This window comes from Cannabis sativa, chromosome 7 (genome assembly GCF_029168945.1).
Source record: "Cannabis sativa cultivar Pink pepper isolate KNU-18-1 chromosome 7, ASM2916894v1, whole genome shotgun sequence".
Lineage (NCBI taxonomy): Eukaryota > Viridiplantae > Streptophyta > Magnoliopsida > Rosales > Cannabaceae > Cannabis > Cannabis sativa.
In genome coordinates this window covers 4264775-4284247 of record NC_083607.1, presented here as the reverse complement: position 1 = coordinate 4284247, position 19473 = coordinate 4264775, and the positions used below count along the sequence as shown (strand labels likewise).

The window sequence follows — 19473 nt, the reverse complement described above, 5'->3', positions numbered from 1 at the left end:
GTAGCACGGCAATAGAGATAACTGTCATCAACGAAGAGCATGTGGGACACAACTGGGGCTCCTCTGGCAACTTTACAACCGTGTAACCAACCTCTGACTTCAAAGTGTTTTATGATAGCGGATAGACCTTCAGCACACACAAGGAATAGATATGGGGAGAGGGGATCGCCTTGCCTTATCCCTCTAGTTGGACAAAATACATTGGTCTCATGATTCCCACATATAACTTTGTATTTGACAGAGGATAGACAATGATGAATGAGTGACACCCATTTTTCGTGAAAGCCGAGTTTAAGGAGCATTGCATTAAGATAAGTCCATTCAATACGATCGAAAGCCTTGTTAAGATCAAGCTTGAGAGCCATCACTCCTTCTTTACCTTGCTGCCTCCTTTTAAGATAGTGAAGCACTTCAAAAGAAATCATTATGTTGTCAATAATGAGTCTCTCAGGTATGAATGCACTTTGATTCTCAGATATAATTCCTCCCATGATGTGTTTCATGCGGTTGGTGAGAACTTTAGATATGATTTTGTAGAGGACATTACATAAAAAGATAGGTCTCATCTCAGTGATGTTTCCAGGCTTTTTTTTCTTGGGAATGAGGACCACATTGGTGTCATTAAGATTGTCCGGGAGGGAGGCATTAGCAAAAAAAGCTTGGACTGTTCTGACCACATCAATGCCAACTATGTGCCAGAATTTTTGATAAAAGGCGGGACTCATGCCATCAGGTCCTGGTGATTTGTCAGGGTGCATTTGGAAGAGAGCATGTTTGACTTCATCATCAGTAATAGGCTGCAACAGATCTGAATTTTGCTCAGCTGAAACCTTTTGATCAATACAATTTGTAACAGTATCCCAAGTACACTCAGATGCAGTAAAGAGATTAGTAAAATAATCTTGAATTAAGTTGGTAAGACCATTGTTCCAATCGATACTTACACCAGAATTATTTTTGAGGCTGTTTATCTGGTTTGTACGGCGACGGGTGGAAGCAGCTTTGTGGAAGAATTTTGTATTTTGGTCACCTGAATTGAGCCATAGCTGTTTTGAGCGCTGTTTCCAGTAGGCCTCTTTTTGGGCGAGTACATCATTTAGCTTTTGTTGAGCATCTTTATACATTTGCACACTAAGATGATCACGACAGCCTTTGAGCTTTTTGATAGTGGACTTACATTCATTGATACGATCCTTGAAAGAGCCCGTGATGTCTTTACCCCAGCAGAGAAGGCGATCCCCACAGAGAGAAATTTTAGCTTGAAGGTCAAGATGGTTAGAAGAATCCCAGGTGTCACGAATGATTTGCTCACACATGGGCTCCCCAATCCAAGCATTTTCAAAGCGAAAACGATGGATTTTAGAAGCCGAGAGTTTGAAGCAAGGGTCAAAAAGGAGAGGACAGTGGTCTGATGTGGAAACTTCAAGGTTATGGAGTCTTGCCATCTGAAATAAATCAAGCCAATTATGAGAGGCAAGGCCACGGTCAATGCGAGCTTCAATCCAGTTGGAAAAACCATGACCTCTTTCCCAAGTGAATTGGTAACCATAGAGAGGGAGATCAATAAGAGCACAATCTGAGAGAACTTTTTGGAAGCCATCGATTAACCAAGAAGGGTAAGGGTTGCCACCTTTTTTATCTGCTTGGCTGCAGACATTGTTAAAATCTCCGATAAGGCACCAAGGTTGAGAACGATTGTCTTCATAAAGAGTGCGAATAAGTTGCCAAGTATTTCTTCTTAAAGATCTATTAGGCTCACCGTAGATACCAGTGAGTCTATACTTAGGGTAGGAATTGATAGAGATGGTGCAGTCAATGTGATTGTTAGAGTACCCATGAATACAAGCTTCTTCAGAAAATTTCCATAAGAATGCAAGACCACCACTGTGGCCTTGGGCCTCAACTGAAAAGGCCCCCTCAAAACCAATAGTAATTTTTAACTCTTCAATTTTATTTTTATTACGAAGAGTTTCACAAAGAAAGATGAAATTGGGCCTCTTTTGAGCATTAATCTCAATAATGAACTGTTTGGTCCGTTGATTCCCAAGCCCCCGGCAGTTCCAACTTAAGATACTCATGGTGTATGGCGAGTTCCATCTGTGAAACTCGCCAAAATACCATTTTTTGAAAGCCCATTGTCAATCTGGTTCTGAATTAGCCCATCAACCTGATCCACATGAATTTCCTGGCCCACAGAATCATCATTAGAGAAGTCCTCTTGTTCGATATCAAGCATATCCTCAGTGCGTCTACGCTTGACATCTGTAATAATGAGACCTTTTTTCATGCCATTGGCATTTAGTTGGGCAGCTGGAGATTGAGTAAGAGTAGGGTCAATAACAGGGTTGTTAATATTGACGTCTTTGACATTGTTGTGATTGGCTCCATGATTAATGGGATTGGAATTAACTCCTGATACATTCCTGATCTCATCCAGCAAAGCATCTGAATCGGTGGCCATGTGCGTAGCACTAACATCACGGCGAAGAGGTGGCCATGTGCAAGCTCCGGATTCCAACCAACGTTACGAAGCCATTTCGAACCAATATACTTGCTTTGTTGGATCGGTGTTGCTTTCATCCAAGTTCCGTATGGCTTAGCAATTTGGTCAAGAGGGGTTTGAAACAACTTAGCACAGAACCGCTCGGTATGTCCGATGATTCCACAAATAAAACAAAATGTGGGGGCACGTTCATATTTGAAGTAGACCCAGAAACTTTCATCACCTTCGGGACTGATCTTCATTTTCCTTCTGAGGGGCTTTTCAATGTTGAGGGTGACACGAATGCGGAGGTAGTTTCGCCAAAATCCTTTGAAATTATTGGGATCAGATTCAATGAAGACTCCAATCCTGTTTCCCACATCTTTAACTACTCTTTCAGACATATAACCAGGTTGCATATAAAATATTTGAATCCAAATATCAAGCTTGTTGAGAGGGATAGTGCGAGGATCATCCTTCTTGGTAATACGATTGATGATAAGAAGTTTTCTAAGACAAGTCCATGGACTGCCTATAAGAATATTTTTTATTTAAGGAAATATATTTCTATTTAAAGAAATAAATTTCTATTTAAGGAAATAAATAAATAATTGATTTTCTGATAAATGAATATTTTATATTCATTGAATCTGGACAAAATCAATTATATAATATTCTATATATGGTCAAATTTCTATATTCATTACCTGATTTGATTTCCTGAATTAATTGTCAAAATATTCTGACAATTAATGTGGTCACAGATACTGATGGAGTATCTCACCTATAAATATAGGGTCTCGGTCCCCGAGCTCCTCACTCATTCTGTTCATAACAGCAAATTCCATTTAAAGAGAGTTGAGAGAGCGAGGAAGCCCGATTACCCACATCAATCGGTTTCTTTTGCAGATCATGCTTATGTGGGACTAAAGCTCAAAGATTCAATGGCTGGAGGTATTTCGATCCTTAAATTATAGTGCATATATGATTTATTAATTTCGCACTTTATTCATAATCATGTATGTTTTAGTCTATACAAATAAATGTCTAACAGTTGGTATCAGAGCGGATTATATATCTCTGCCTTGATTTATTTTGAGTTTCATGTATATATATATATACAAACGGGGTTTTTCATTTATAATATAAATTATATATATTTTTATATATATACCTTCATATTATATAATCCTGATTATATATATTCATACTCAATTTATTTTTTATATATATAGATTCATCTTCATATTTATGTTCATATATATATTATATACATTTATTTATACCGTATAATATATATATTTCTGGGTATACACTTTCATATTATATTCATTTATTCATTGATTTCTTTCCATATAATTAATTATCATATTCTATTATATATTTTTATGATATTTTATATGGTTTAATGTGTATATACAAGTATATATGTATATATATACGTATACAGTATCGATTTTTGTTTATATATATATTTTATATATATATACATTTTCTTTTCATTTATGTATATATATTCATATTCATATATATACTAGTAAACATCCCGCGCTTCACGGCGGATATATAAAAAATTTTAAATTATATATAAAAAATAAATTGTGTATTTTAATTATTAATAATTACTTAATAAAATTTATATTAAAATTGTAACTTTACTATTAAAAAATTTATGATATAAATACTTAAAATATTAAATTTGTTGCTGATAAATACCGAAATTCAAAAAATACTAATATAAATCTTCATTTATGGTTTAATTTTTATTCAAATGTGTGTGTTATAAGTTCTGGGTTCGAATTTTATTGTGTATGTTTTTAATGTTTGAGTTTTAGTGTTTACTGAGGTTCTAATGTTTGAGTTTGTGTTTATAAGATCTGTTTTTATTTATTTATTTTTATAGATTTTGAGAACTTAAAATTTGATGTTGTTTCTATTGATTATTAGGATTAAAAGTTTGATTTTTCATACAGGAATTAAAGTTTTTCTTTTCGTTTCATTAATTGAAAAATATTAATAGAAAGTTTATGGAATTAGAATTTTAAATATATGAAAATAGAATTGAAAAATATCATTTGAATCGAGAATCAAAGTTTATTGTTAATCTCCTAACAAAAAAAAAATTATTGTTAATCTATAAAAATAATATGGCGGGAAGAAGATGGAAAAATTAATTTTTATTTCATTTAATATATATATATAATATTTTTTTGAATAATATGAATTTATTTTAATTAATTTTTGTTTTTTAAATTATTTTTCTAAAAGAATTATTAGTTTGGCCAATACTATATTTACATATGGTATTTTATTGATTAACTAACACCACGTCACCGCCTCATACTTTTCCTTTATATAAATAGATAGATATATAGATATATGAATATATAAATTATTATACCATGCATGTAAATGCGATCTATATATATATATATTACATGTATTCTCTTACTCGATCCTTTTGAAAATAAATTATAAAAGGGAAATATTATTTACACCCCTAAAATTTCTAAAGACACTCCATTTTAATAATTTATTTTATATAAAATTTATATCTTCAATACTAAGTTTTTTTAACTTTTTTCTTCCAATTCATATTCTTAAAAAATATACCTATCAAATAAAAATAAATTATATTTTAAATATTATAACAAAAAATTTATATGAAATTTTTTTTAAAAAAAGATAAAATATATATATATATACATGAGTTAGAAAAAATTATGAAAATAAAATCAAAATAATTATTGGAATTAACATAAAATAATGTGAGGAAAAAATTTTAAAAAAATATTTAGAGTAAATTTTAAAAATTATTTAAGTTTATATTTTTTTAATAATAGGGTGTATTTATCATTTTATGGGGTGCAAATAGAACTCCCCATTATATAAATATAATAAGGGTATAATTAAAATAAATTAATAATTAGCAAAGCATCCTACTATTTACTTAATTAATTAATTTTTATAATATTAAATGAGTTAGATACATTTTAATTTTTCAAGAAAGATTTTGTATATATATGAAATAGGAATGGACGATATTTTGATGTTTTTATTATTTAGTAATGCTAAACTTTAAAAAATTTAGTAGATATTTTAATATTAGTAGATTAATTAATTGATTAATATTTATTAATTTAATAAAAAATTAAAAATATGAGAGAATTAAGGAGAGAATAAATTAAGTTATTTATTTTATTTATTTTATTATATATAAATAAAAAAGTGATCCATGAATTTCTCATAATACATTTTATTTTTAATATAAATAAAAAGTTACCCATGAATTTCTCATAAACCAAGAATTTTTGTTATATAGGCACACTTTATATAGAATAGATATATACACTTTTATATTCATATTTCATAATCTATATGTTCATATATATATACACATTCATATTTATATTTATATACTGTGTATATACATATAATTTTCATGTATATATGTTTATATATAATACTCAATGCTTTTATATTTTTATTGCATAAAATTGTATGTAATACTCTCTTCCATACATTAATGATGATTTTATGCAGTATATTCATTGTATACGAGTATATATATACATGAAAGTTTTATTTTTAGGTCTGTAATTTTTTCATTTTTATTTTCGGTATTTATTTCGAATCCTCTATTTATTACTATATTCATATAATATTTTAGATCGATTTTATGAATGAAAAGGATTTAAAAACCATCTGAAAACTGAAAAAATTCTCTTAAGAACACGATCGGACCCGAAAGAATTTTTATGAATTTAAAGTCTACATTTTACGTGTTTTCAATACTTGAAATCAATATAGATCTTTCAATTTTTTTTCATTTAGATCATTTTGGAATTGATTTCATGATTTTTGGAAGTTTAAGGAAAATTGATTATGTCGTTTTTCAGGGCAGATTTTTCAAAAAAAAAAAAAAAGGAAAATTAAGAAAAATTTAAGAAAATTCCGAAATTTTATTATTTTGATTTATTTTTGGAATTTTATTTTATTTCCTTATTTTGTTTATTTAGTCAATTAAATTACATTTGTTTAAACTTTCCATTCTTATTTAATATATATCTTCATATATTATATGTTATTTAGTAATAAATTATTATGGAAAGTTTTTAATTTGGTAAATTAATTACATGCTTTATTTTTACATGTAATTACAATAATTGTGATATTTTAAGAATGTGAATATTTAATTATTCTACAATTAAGTGCGCAATTATTATATTTATTTACCAATTAAGTAATTTATTGATTAAATTAATTGATAATCTGCTATTAAGTATATTTTTTAATTTTGCATTTAATTCATTTCATATAATTAATTGTACTAATTTGTATATTTACCTTATTTATACAAATTAATTATTAGTGCAAATATTTAAGATATTATATGGTCATAAATGCATAATTAATTATATATTATGGAATTAAGCATTTAATTTATTATCATACAATAATTGTATTAATTTGTATTTATTTGACAAATTTATTTTTAATACAATTAATTTTGATTTGTATGATTTAAATGCTATACATAAATTCCTTTTATAGTGCTAGATATATTTAGCAATATTCAACATTAAGATAGGTTGAATATTTTATTATAGTACATTAAGTTTCATAAAACTTCATAAAATTATTCATAAAATATTCATAAAACTTCCTAAAATGAATAAAATATAAATAAAATGTAAGTAATTTTGTGGTTTGACATAAGAAAACATGAACTTGGGACAAATGCTCATATCTAGAACGGTTTTTAATGATCTTCGGACGACCACACTAGGAGCACTAATCTCAGTGATTGTTTATTATGTTAATAACGAAAAAACTTTTAGGTAGAGCCCAATACCTAATGTCAAAGTGAAAATATAATTTTATATAATTAGGGAGTAGCCACAGCATCCTTATTTGTATAAAATTATATATTAATTAAAATTCATCTTAATGGACATAACTTGTAATTAATTATATAGGTATAATAATTTTACCCCACAGGGATTTTATTATATTTGTATAATTAATTAGGATAATATGTTAAATTAAATTCTCTTAATTTACCCCACAGGGAGTTATGGGGATTTAATTTAATAGTGTTATCACAAATTTAATTAAAGATAGATAATAAACCTTCATTTTCCTAAACTAATTGTTTAATTAAATCTATCATAAGGTTCATCTAATTTTATTAAATTTAAAATTTAGCCCACAGGCAATTTTGAATTTAGTAAAATTTTAATCTTCAGTTTATACTTTGGTGTCTAGTGAACCACATAATTTTAAATAATTAGGGAGTAGCCACAGCATCCTTAATTATATAAAATTATATATATTAAGTGGATTAAGATCACATAATGGACATGAATTATGTGAACATAATAATCTTACCCTACAGGAATTTTATTATATTTACATAATTAATATGTTAAATTAAATTCTCTTAATTTATCCCACAGGAAATTATGTAGATTTAATTTAATAATTTTATCATAAAGTATAAAATTTTGAAACATTTATAAATATTTAAGTGTTTCATACCTTTCATTGAGATAGAAATATTAAACTTTAAGTTTTTCATAAATTGTGTAAATCTATCATAATCTACATCTAAATCTAATCTTATTAAATTAAAAAATTTAGCCCACATGCAATTTTTGTTTAATAAGATTTCATATGTAAGCATGTTTATTTATTGGTAAAAACATGATTCATTTAAACCTCAAAACTATATATGTAATTCTATTACATCACTATTCATAAATTTCTTCCATACCAGTAGAAATTTCCAAAAATTTATTCTGATAACTTAATCTAAAATGTACAGTTTTTACTGTATAATTAAGAAAAATAAATCACACTTTATTATCAACAATAAATTTTAATTTATTGTGTATGAATTCATTCTAATATAGTTAATGTGATTATTAACACATAGTGGATTATTTTAAATTGTTATTCAACATTCATAATTTCTTGCAAGGTTTACAAATAAACCTAAGAAAGTCAGTAACTGTGAGCAAATCTTATCCACAGACAAGATAAGTTCTCACATTTAGAAGTTTAAGGAACAAGCAATACAGTAGTGACTTTGTTTTAAAATTGGCAAAGACCTTTATGTTCCAAGATTCTATTGAAACTTGATTTAGACACATTTAGAGGTCTTTACTACAAATGATGTCACTCATAAAGATATGCAAGTTCAATCTCACAATAAGAAATGTGTTATTAATAAGAATTCTTCTACATTATAGCACCAAAAATTATGGAACATATCTCCATAAATAGAATAAATGTTAGTAAATGGTGGGGATATTCATTACACTTGATTTTACTAACTTTATTTAGAACTTGTGTGAATTTCATTAAAAATATGTATTCCAACAAGTCAAAATCGGTGCATAGTAGAATTCTATCATATTAGAAATCATACAAGTCAATTAATTTTGAAGACATGGACTCAAATTTTGCATCTCTTTTTTAACGATTACTCACATAAATAATTTTTCTACAAAAGTATAGATTTATATGTTTCAAATACATTTAAATCTTAAGTAGAGAAATGGTGCATTTTGCATATTAAGATAGTGAGATCAAAAATAAAATGGAGAATACTACATTAAAATTCGTGAGTATGGATAAACTCCCAGTCTATTTGCAAAGTTTCTTTAAAAGCATGGGTTCATTGCCCGATACATATGCTTGGTACACCCAAATTATAGTGTGTGACAGATTTAAGAAACTAAGCATTTTTTGGACATGGGGTGGAGCCTACATAGCAAACTCCAATCTTTCCTAAATCTTTGTCTATTGATACTCTTCAATGGGGTGTACATATCGAATCGTGTTCTAACCAAAGTTGTTTCTCAAACATATTTTGAGTTGTGATAAGGTTGAAAACCGACTTGATGACATGTACACATTTTATAAATACCCATATATAGTTAGAGTACAATTGTCAAAGAAAAGATCTGGGTCCTAAACCATAAATGAGCATATTTCATTTGAAAAGCTATAAGGTTTAAGGGTTACATATTTTATTATCCATCTCACAACACTAGAACTGTGGAATTAAGAATTGACTTGATCAGTGGGAGTGATCAATCTAGGAACCTAGTTTCTGAGAAAAATCATTCATATTTTCTCAAACTTCCACCTCAAGTATTAGATTAATTATGATTTAGTACAACAACCCTTAAGGTTAATGGTTATTGAGAATTCATAACTAATCATTAATAGTCTACAAGTCATTGATAAAATTCTAATAAGTTATGTTATTTAGTAATTGCTTATAATTTCTAAAATAACATGCATATTGAAACATTTGCTCTTTTAAGAGTTTGTTGGTCCATCCTTAAGATGACTTATTAGAACAATAAGATCAATGTTTTCTAGTGATTACATTTTGTACAATAAGAGTTCAACTACAATATTAATTTGAGACACAAATTAAATTATAGAATGATAAAGAATTGAAGTTGTAGTACAACATGCCATGAATGAAGAAATGAATATCTTAAAGAGCAATAAAGTTTATCTTTAGTAAAGTTGTCTAATGGGGTGGAGAACATTAATTAAGCATAAATTTTTTCACCAATAATATTCATTAGGAAACATTGAGAAACATAAAGATATAAAAGAATATTCATTGCTAAGAAGTTCATTTTGAAATAAGAATCAGTAATAAATGAGATTTACATTCTCACTTGTTTTTATAAAAGATTCTATTATAGACCTTGGCATTTGTTGCTTGTTTTAATTCATTAATCAATTCCAAACAGTGAACTAGAGGAGAAGGTATACAGACTGCCATAAAGATTTTCCTCTAATAAGTGGTGAACATATGCAAGCTTAAAGTGTCTACCTATAGATTAAAACAAACATCTCACAAATTGGTATTATATCATCTTTTCCTTTAGGTTTGAAAAGAGAATTATGGAAATAATTATATACCAGAAGGTTAGTGGGAGTAATATTTGTTTTATACATAGACAATATGTTACTTGCAAATAATGATAAAAGTTTTCTATATAAGTTGAAATAATTCATATCTCAAATTATTATTTTGAGATAAGGAATATAAATAATATATATAATTTTAATTAATTAGAGAGTAGCCACAGCATCTCTGATTAAATAAAATTATGTATTATTCATCTGATATAACTTTTATCTTTAAGTGTGATAAATTCAACTCGAACCAGCATCTGAAAAATGATCTGGAGTGAGAATAAATTAAGAACATTCATTTGCTTCTATTTTAGAAGCCTAATGTATGCCTAAGAGTCTGAATAAGACTTTGCATTACATTTGTTTCAGGATCGGTAAGTAGTATCAGAATAACTAAAGTTAAGACCACTTTATTCTTCATACAAAGTGATGAGGTGTCTTTAAGATACTAAAAATTATAATCATACATATTTGTTAACATAAATTGACCATCTAGAAGTATAGTTAACCAATTAGATTCTTCCACACTTCACTGGTTATATTGATTCACGTAAATCAATATTTTATTACAACCTTAAGATTACCAGTAAGTTATATTGTAGAGAATCTTGATTGTTATTTCCACTATAGAAGTCAGATTCATTTATTGTTTTGAGGATACATCTCGTATGATGTATTATAGAGTTTCATAGTAGGCCTAGAGTTCAGAATTACAGTTTCATTAGGCCATTAAGAAAATTTTGCGATAAATTCAGCTACAATATTTATGGCTAATAACTATAAAGTACTGGTCGAAGCTAGCATATCGACATTAAGTATTTAGTCATAAAAAGGCGTGATAAGTGGTCATTAATCACGCAAACTGAATTGGGTAATCGCATATCCTTGACTAAAGGCATGCCGCAACACAAATTCAAGGATCATAAAGTAAATATGGGATTCAGTTAACCCATATGCAGTTTTTTATTTGTACAACCAAAAATTATTCAATGAAACTCTAATTTCGATATTTTCTCATATTTATGTGCACCTTAATTTCATCTAAGAAAATTATCGTAAGAGGACTTGAATAAACATAAGGGTTAGGGTTTATTCGCTTAAGTACATTGCCACATAAAGTACATTGTTATATAATAAATATATTGTAATACATGGAAGATAATACTCGACTTATAATGAGGAAATGTCGCTATGATTCGTATGTTTATTATATAATGAGGAACGTTTGGGTTTGAATGTTTTAGTCTAAATGCTGACCAAGTGGGAGAATATAAGAATATTTTTTATTAAGGAAATATATTTCTATTTAAAGAAATAAATTTCTATTTAAGGAAATAAATAAATAATTAATTTTCTGATAAATGAATATTTTATATTCATTGAATCTGGACAAAATCAATTATATAATATTCTATATATGGTCAGATTTCTATATTCATTACCTGATTTGATTTCCTGAATTAATTGTCAAAATATTCTGACAATTAATGTGGTCACAGATACTGATGGAGTATCTCACCTATAAATATAGGGTCTCGGTCCCCGAGCTCCTCACTCATTCTGTTCATAACAGCAAATTCCATTTAAAGAGAGTTGAGAGAGCGAGGAAGCCCGATTACCCACATCAATCGGTTTCTTTTGCAGATCATGCTTATGTGGGACTAAAGCTCAAAGATTCAATGGCTGGAGGTATTTCGATCCTTAAATTATAGTGCATATATGATTTATTAATTCCGCACTTTATTCAGAATCATGTATGTTTTAGTCTATACAAATAAATGTCTAACACTGCCATCGATAACTCTGTTTATATCAACGTCATGGTAAAATTGGAATAAATATCTGTTTAGGCCTAATTCTTTGCAGAACATACCCATACCTGGTTTCCACAATGATGCAAGTTGGTGCTGTATGGTGTCAAAATCCATTTGGTGATCCTGGGCGAAAGTACCAACTAAACACCATCTGGTATCGACTCGTTCTTCAACTGTTTTGAGATGTTGTCCAAGGGTTTTGACATCTTCTTCTTCTTCTTCGAGGCTGAGATTGGCACAGATGTCCTCTATCTCATGGGGTGTGCGACTGGAAGAAGCCATAATGATAAAGAATGAAAATAGAGAGAAAGACGATTGGTAGAGAGGGGCTGGAGGCAGGACAATAGAATTGGAAACAAAATCACAGAGAAACAGAACGGACTATGTCAAAAGACATCACTGGGGTATCCTGTTTGAGAAATTTATTAGTTTGGTTTAGTTTCCAATATTCAAAAGATCGTTATACTGGTTTGGTTCAAAAAAATATGAAAGTTTGTACCAAACCAGCACCCCTATTCAAAATACCTTACTACTACACTAATAATAAAAAACACCACACATGCAATATTTATTCTTTATTAATTGTATTTATTTTCTTAATTTGTAGGGAGATTTTACTCTAGTTCCATCTCTAATTCAGTGATATAAAAGTAGTGTATTAGTTTTAGCATAGTTTCAATACAAAAATATGTGCTAAGTTTAATACATACTAAAAAATCATTTAAAATTTGATATAAAATATAGAAAAAATTGCTTAATAAATTCTACTTGTGGGAAAACTACATTTACTTTTTCTTGTATTTTGGTAAATTTAAATTTCGACCAATTAATAGTCACGTATCAAATTGTTGTTTTTTCACTACACCATAAGGAAAAGTTTTGGTTGTGGGATGACTTAGCTTAGGCCCAATGAAATGGAAATGGGCTTGCAACTTGGACTCTTGCCGTGAGGATCCAATAAATAGATACTGAAGCCCACAAATACATATTGAAATGAAAACCACAAATTTTGATTAAATATGAAAATTAACACAAAATAAGTTTATATTGAATATTTTCAAATTAAATTATTTTACATTTAAAATCATTTACTTGTTACAATGATACTATATCACAAGAGGAGATTGCCTTCATTAAACTCTTCGGAGTGCTTATCTAAGTCAAAACCATCTACCTATCTGCCACGTATGAATCCACGTGTCACAAACTAATAATGACTCTTGAACCTTCTCATGCCACCGTCAAACTTCTCCACAACCACGTGTCAAACCCCCACGTACCCCAAAAACCACCACCTCTATAAATAAAGTTCCACAAACCTCTATCATTATCATCCATACATAATAAACCCAATTAATCCCATTAATAATTTTAATCATGGCGAGCGAAGAGTTTCGTTTGGTGTCACCAAAAATAAGCAACGAAGGAAAATTACCAAGAAAATACACAGAAGAAGGGCAAGGAGCGCAGAAGAACTTGTCTCCACCATTAGAGTGGTACAATATTCCTCAAGGGACTAAGAGCTTGGCCTTAGTGGTTCAGGACATAGACGCACCTGAGCCAAGTGACCCTATTGTGCCTTGGGTGGTTTGGGTGGTGGCCAACATTCCACCCACCCTCAAGGGCCTCCCCGAGGGGTTCTCCGGTAAGGAAGGGGAAGCCGGAGAAGACTATGCGTCGGTTCAAGAGGGTTATAACGATTCCAAACTTCCTGGGTGGCGTGGACCTAAGGTGCCTCATAGTGATGCTCATCGCTTTGAGTTTAAGCTTTATGCTTTGGATGATCTAGTTCATCTTGGCAACAAGGTATACATATATATTCCTCATATAAACATATACTTATATATTTATATATATTTTTATATAAATATATAACTAGTTGATGTTTTGTATTTTTTGTTTTTTTTTTTTGAAATGGGGTTTAAAATTTTGTTCTTTTGAATTTTTTTTTAAGTGAGATATGGTACTCAATCGTTGCATTTTCAATTGATGAGTTGTGTGTATAAAGAATATTCAGTTAATTAATAATATACTTTTAAAGTTAAATAAAAAAAATGCGATTAAACTTAAAATTTCATTACATCAGGTTAATGGATTTAATTTAATTACAATCTGATCCCATACATACTGAGTTTGAATATTAGATAAATTCAATTTTTTTTTTTGGGAACAAAGATAAATTTAAATTAAATCAATAAATATACTAGAAATACTTTATTTAGTTGGATGACTATAATTTAATATATAATTAGACTTAAAAATATTAGATGTCATATTTTATATACAATATATATATCAATATAAGTTATAAATATATATTTATTGTTTTAGAGTTTTGGTAGGTGATCCTTTTTTCGTATTTCATATTTGGTAAGTGATCTTATTGCAAGTGTTAGGGTGTTTATTTTAAATTATGAAAATTTGGGTAAATACTGTATGTTTTTTTTTTTAAAAGTTCCCAATTTAATTTTTTAAAATAATACAAAATAGAGCTGATTTTAATATTTGTTAATAATAAGCAGATAATTTAAATTTTTGTCTATCCAGCTTTAGAAATTGGTTTTAAGTTTTCGGTTGTAAAATAGAGAAATATATGTGTATAATTTCTCAATGAGCAGTACACTTTTATTAATTAGTTAAATTAGATGTATAATAAAGAAATATATATGTTCATGTTTGTTTTTTATTTATAAAGTAGATTTTTTTTTTTTTTTTTGAAATTATATATTCAAAAAATTTGAAAAATGTGTAAGCGCCCTATTATAATTACATCAGTTTAATTAAAAAAAATTAGGATTTAATTGATTTGGTTACTGGTTTTAATTTATGAGTGAAGAGATTGAATGTTTTTTGTTTTGTGTATTATCATTATGGTTATTAATTAGGTTACGAAGGACAAGCTGTTGGAGGCAATAGAAGGGCATGTGTTGGGAGAAGCTGAACTTGTTGCCATTTTTTAAATTAAAGGATACATTTCATTTCTTAGCCTTTAATAATAATAATAATAATAATAATAATAATAATAATAATGACATTTGTACGGACCATTTGATAATTAATGTCTTTTATTTGAAATATATGTATAATAAATTAGATTGAAATATTATGATTAGAATCTTAATAACTTACCATATTTTAAAATTTGTACTTTTTTTACAATACAGTTGTTCTAATTAAGCTGAGATTGCATCAAACTAGTCTAAAAGATTAATGGTGCGTTTATTAAACTCTAATTGAAATCAGAATAATTAATAGGAGAAAGAAAAAAATCAGAATTATATTATTTTGTTTACATAGGAAAAGTAATCGGAATATTTTAATTTAATAAAATTGTTATTATTAAAACATATAATTATTTTCTGTTTATGGATTTTTAAGGGGTATATTTGTCTTTTTTATTTTTAATTAATAAAATTAAAATTAAAATAAATTAAGTAAGGAAAGGGAAAGATATTTCTTATAAAAATCGGGGAGAATTTTTGTTTTGTTTTTTTTTTTTAATTTATGTAGATTCTACTAGTTTTTTTTTTGTTTTTAAAATTTAGTAAACAATTGTATGAGAATCAATACCATACTATTCATTTCTATTTTTTTTTTAAGTAAACATGACATAAAAGAGAGCAACCCTTACAAAATTGTCAAGAGAAGTGATGAACCAAGAAACATCTTGTTGGCTAACATGCTTTTTCCTACTATGAACAATTCTTCTATACATCATGTTTCAATTTTTTATATTACTCCAAAAAGCGTTATTTCAATTTCATCAAGTCTCCACATGTAGTGCACCAAAAGCATTTAATACAATAATTTAAGAAAAAGATAAGCATCAGAATTAACGAGTTCGAACTATTTATAATATTTTATATTTTGGTTGGAATAACAATAGTTATATTTTATTAATACTAGTGAGTTTCCACGTGCAATTGCACGTGTTAAACTTTTCATTTGAATTTTTTATCTTCATTTTTAATGCTTAATTAATTGTGATAAAATATAAAATGTGAAATTAAGATTTAATATTTTCAAATGAAGTTAAAAAGTGTAAATATATATTATATTATACAATAATAATTATAAGCTAGTTACTTAATGCTAAGCGTTTTAATTACATATATAACGTGTCCTACATAAGATGTTTATTATTTAAATATATTTTACATAGTATTTATAATATTTGTACATAATTTATATATTTATTTATATTATTTTGCAGATACTTCAAGTATCATTCGTAGTATTTGAAGTGCTTGATTCACTATCACTTTCGAGCAGTGAGATAACATTGTATTTGGTTTGACTCCCACCACTATATGCATCCGCTCTTGCTTTTAAGTAAATAAAAAATTTACTCACTGTAGAAAGCCTTGCAACCGATGATATGTTTTGATCCTGTTATTAATAATATCATTGAGAAAGATAATAATATTAATGTACGTTAATGAAGTAAATGAATTTAAGTAGTACAAATTACACTTGGGATGTGAATAAGCTCTTGTGCGGTACAATTTAACATCTTTTCTGCATTTTCGCCGAAGAACGTTGCTATTAGTGAGCCTGTGTGGTCTGTTAGTTGAGCTTGAAAGCGGCACCTAATAAATTCAAATACAAATAAATTTATTTAAATCACAAATTATGATAGTAAGATTTGTGCTTAATTGAGTTAATATGAACCTTGGAATTGTCTCAACAGATGATTCGTTGCAGTTGTAGCAGTTAAAACATGATGTTTGATTGTCAAGATCTGCTTTCTGGCGGCATTTTATGCAAGTCATGTACCAGAAGGGTTGTCTTAAATTCTTGATGGAGATTGATGCATTTATCCAAAAAGTAGTTTGCTAATAAAGCATAATATAGTTATTGAAATAAAGTATATAATATTATGTAAAGCCAAAAATAATTATAAGCACTATAAATACCGAGAAAAGAAACTAATTAGTTAATTAAAAGTTAAATAAAAATATTGTACGTACCTCTTGTGGAAGATTTTGAATGCCATTAATAGTAATGATATTATTATATTGAGGAGTTCTTAGAACAGTTTGACTTGGGAAGAGTCTTTTCTCATTGATAATGGCAGCAATGTATTCTTCATTGTTAATGCTCCTATTAATTTATAGGATTAAATTATCAGATATATAAGAATTATTTATAGATAAGTGTAATAAAGAATAATTTATAAAAAATAAGTATGAATTAGTTTACCATTGACGAAGCTCATTTATTTGTGGAATATTTGTAAGATTAATAATAAATGAACTTTGTTGTTTGGATGATAAAGATATACCTATTGAATTGTTAAAAAAAATATATTATAAGATGTCTTTTAATAATACTAAATAATTAGTTGAAATAATTCTAACCGTTGTGTGAAACAACTTTCAGGCGTGTTCCTATTATAATAGGATTTTGTGGAAGAATTTCACATATTGTTTTTCCAACGGTCTCAGTTAGTTCATCCCACATAGTTAAAGTTTTGGGTTGCAAGCTGCACAAATATATTTTGTTAAAAATTAACATAACATATGCAGTAATTTTTTAAAACTATAAAACATATTAGTTTTAAACCTTTGATCAACAAGGAGAAATTCTTGAATATTTGCAGGTCCAGACTTTGTGTGGATTTTTTTATTGGATCAGCACTTAATACAACTGCAACAATATCTGTAATTAACATTGAAAACAATATCATTAGTAATTTGACAATAATAATGATTATGAAAAATTAAAATTATATAAATATTACCAACAGAAGTTTTTGTATCAACGTAGGCATCTAGTTGATCAAGATAATACAAGTTGTAGAGATCTTCAAAATTCCATTGGTTTTCGTCAGTAGTTTCCTCAATTGATGTAGAAGTATTGAGGCTCCATTCAAATTGGTTGTCAACAATTCTAAACTCTTCTTGTACTGGCTTTATATAAGCATTGGAAATTAAGTAGACTTGTGAAACATTTAAGGTATCTCCGAAATGATGGATTGCATTGCCATACAAAGTAGCTTGTATACGATTTTTCTATTTATAATGAATCAGAAATATAGAGAATGATGTCAGAAAGTATTTTTTGTAGAGATTTTATAGCTAATTAATTAATAATCTTATATAGCTGAAACAAAATTTACATTCAATTTATATAGCTTATATAGATTTATGAGTTCTAATAAATATACCTCAATATCAGCAAGAATTATACGTTGGTACAATACTCCATTGCAAGAGATACGTGGGATAAGTTTTTCAATAACAGTAACTTTTGCTATCCATCCTCTAGTAGATGGTGTAATTTCTCGTAGTAATTTATACTGAGGATTCATCTTTGATCTGTAAAAAGAAATAACAGTAATAAGTTAAATTAAAATATATAATCAATATTGATAATAAACAGTGAAAAGATGTATAAGAAGAGAATCATACATAAGAACTTTTATATAGTATTGCTTAATAATAAGATTTCTTCATAAACAATGTTCAAGGTATGATTATTGTCAGCTTCGTTGCCTGATGGTGGTCTAATGAGAACTCTTAAAGCTGATAAAGTTTTTGCTCTAGATAGAGCAACATATAATTGTCCATGAGAGAAAACAGGCTCTGGTAAGAATACACCAACAGAATCTAACGTTTGTCCTTGAACTTTGTTAATAGTCATAGCAAAACTTAATCTAATGGGAAACTGAGTGCGTTTAAATGGGAATATATTTTTTTCATTTTCCAATGGAGTAAAAGGTATTCTGGGTAAAAAAATTCTCTTTCCACAATGATCACCAGTAACTATTTCAGCATCAATAATATTAGAGCCAAATTGTCGACATATTAGACGTGTTCCATTACATAATCCTTCAGAAGTATTAATATTACGAAGTAATATAATTGGACAATTTAATTTTAGCGTTAATTCATGGGCAGGGAATCCACTTGGTGTTAAGCTATTCATGAAGTCTTCTTGTACTCCCTGTTCATTTTTATCTACGGTTTCATCAAAACTATAATATTTTATGGAGTTACCCGGAAATCGATTAATGAGAATTTTATTAATATGGTCAACATACTCGTTTTTCGGAGTTAAAATCACGCGATTGAGTATTGTATTCATATTTTCTGTGTAGTTATTAATATCTGGAAATACGAAATCTATTAAGTTATTTAGCGAAGTATCATCATCCTCATAAGGTAAAATCATCGATGAGAGTAGTTGTATCTTTCCATCTATAGTTGGCTCGGTTCTATTGCC

At 28.1% G+C, this 19473-nt stretch overlaps 1 protein-coding gene and 1 long non-coding RNA gene across 2 annotated transcripts; one reads left to right on the top strand and one right to left on the bottom strand.

Annotated features, from left to right (window-relative positions):
* The first annotated feature begins 13560 nt into the window (after positions 1–13560).
* Positions 13561–15352, top strand: LOC115697060 (uncharacterized). The gene is made up of 2 exons (XM_030623971.2): positions 13561–14052; positions 15132–15352. The coding sequence occupies exons 1-2, from the start codon at positions 13624–13626 to the stop codon at positions 15204–15206; spliced, it is 504 nt and encodes a 167-aa protein (XP_030479831.1). The 5' UTR covers positions 13561–13623; the 3' UTR covers positions 15207–15352.
* Positions 15353–16228: 876 nt separating this feature from the next.
* Positions 16229–19162, bottom strand: LOC133029276 (uncharacterized). The gene is made up of 4 exons (XR_009683429.1): positions 17217–19162; positions 16918–17081; positions 16718–16835; positions 16229–16635 (listed from the first exon to the last, which is right to left on the bottom strand). It is a non-coding gene; the product is annotated as an uncharacterized LOC133029276 (long non-coding RNA).
* Between the last annotated feature and the right edge of the window lie 311 nt (positions 19163–19473).

What these genes read in the sequence shown, in the direction of transcription:
- LOC115697060 (XM_030623971.2), top strand. Translation starts at nt 13,624, where the DNA reads ATGGCGAGCGAAGAGTTTCGTTTGGTGTCACCAAAAATAAGCAACGAA. An exon ending in TAGTTCATCTTGGCAACAAG is followed by an intron (nt 14,053 to 15,131) that starts GTATACATATAT and finishes GTTATTAATTAG; the next exon opens with GTTACGAAGGACAAGCTGTT.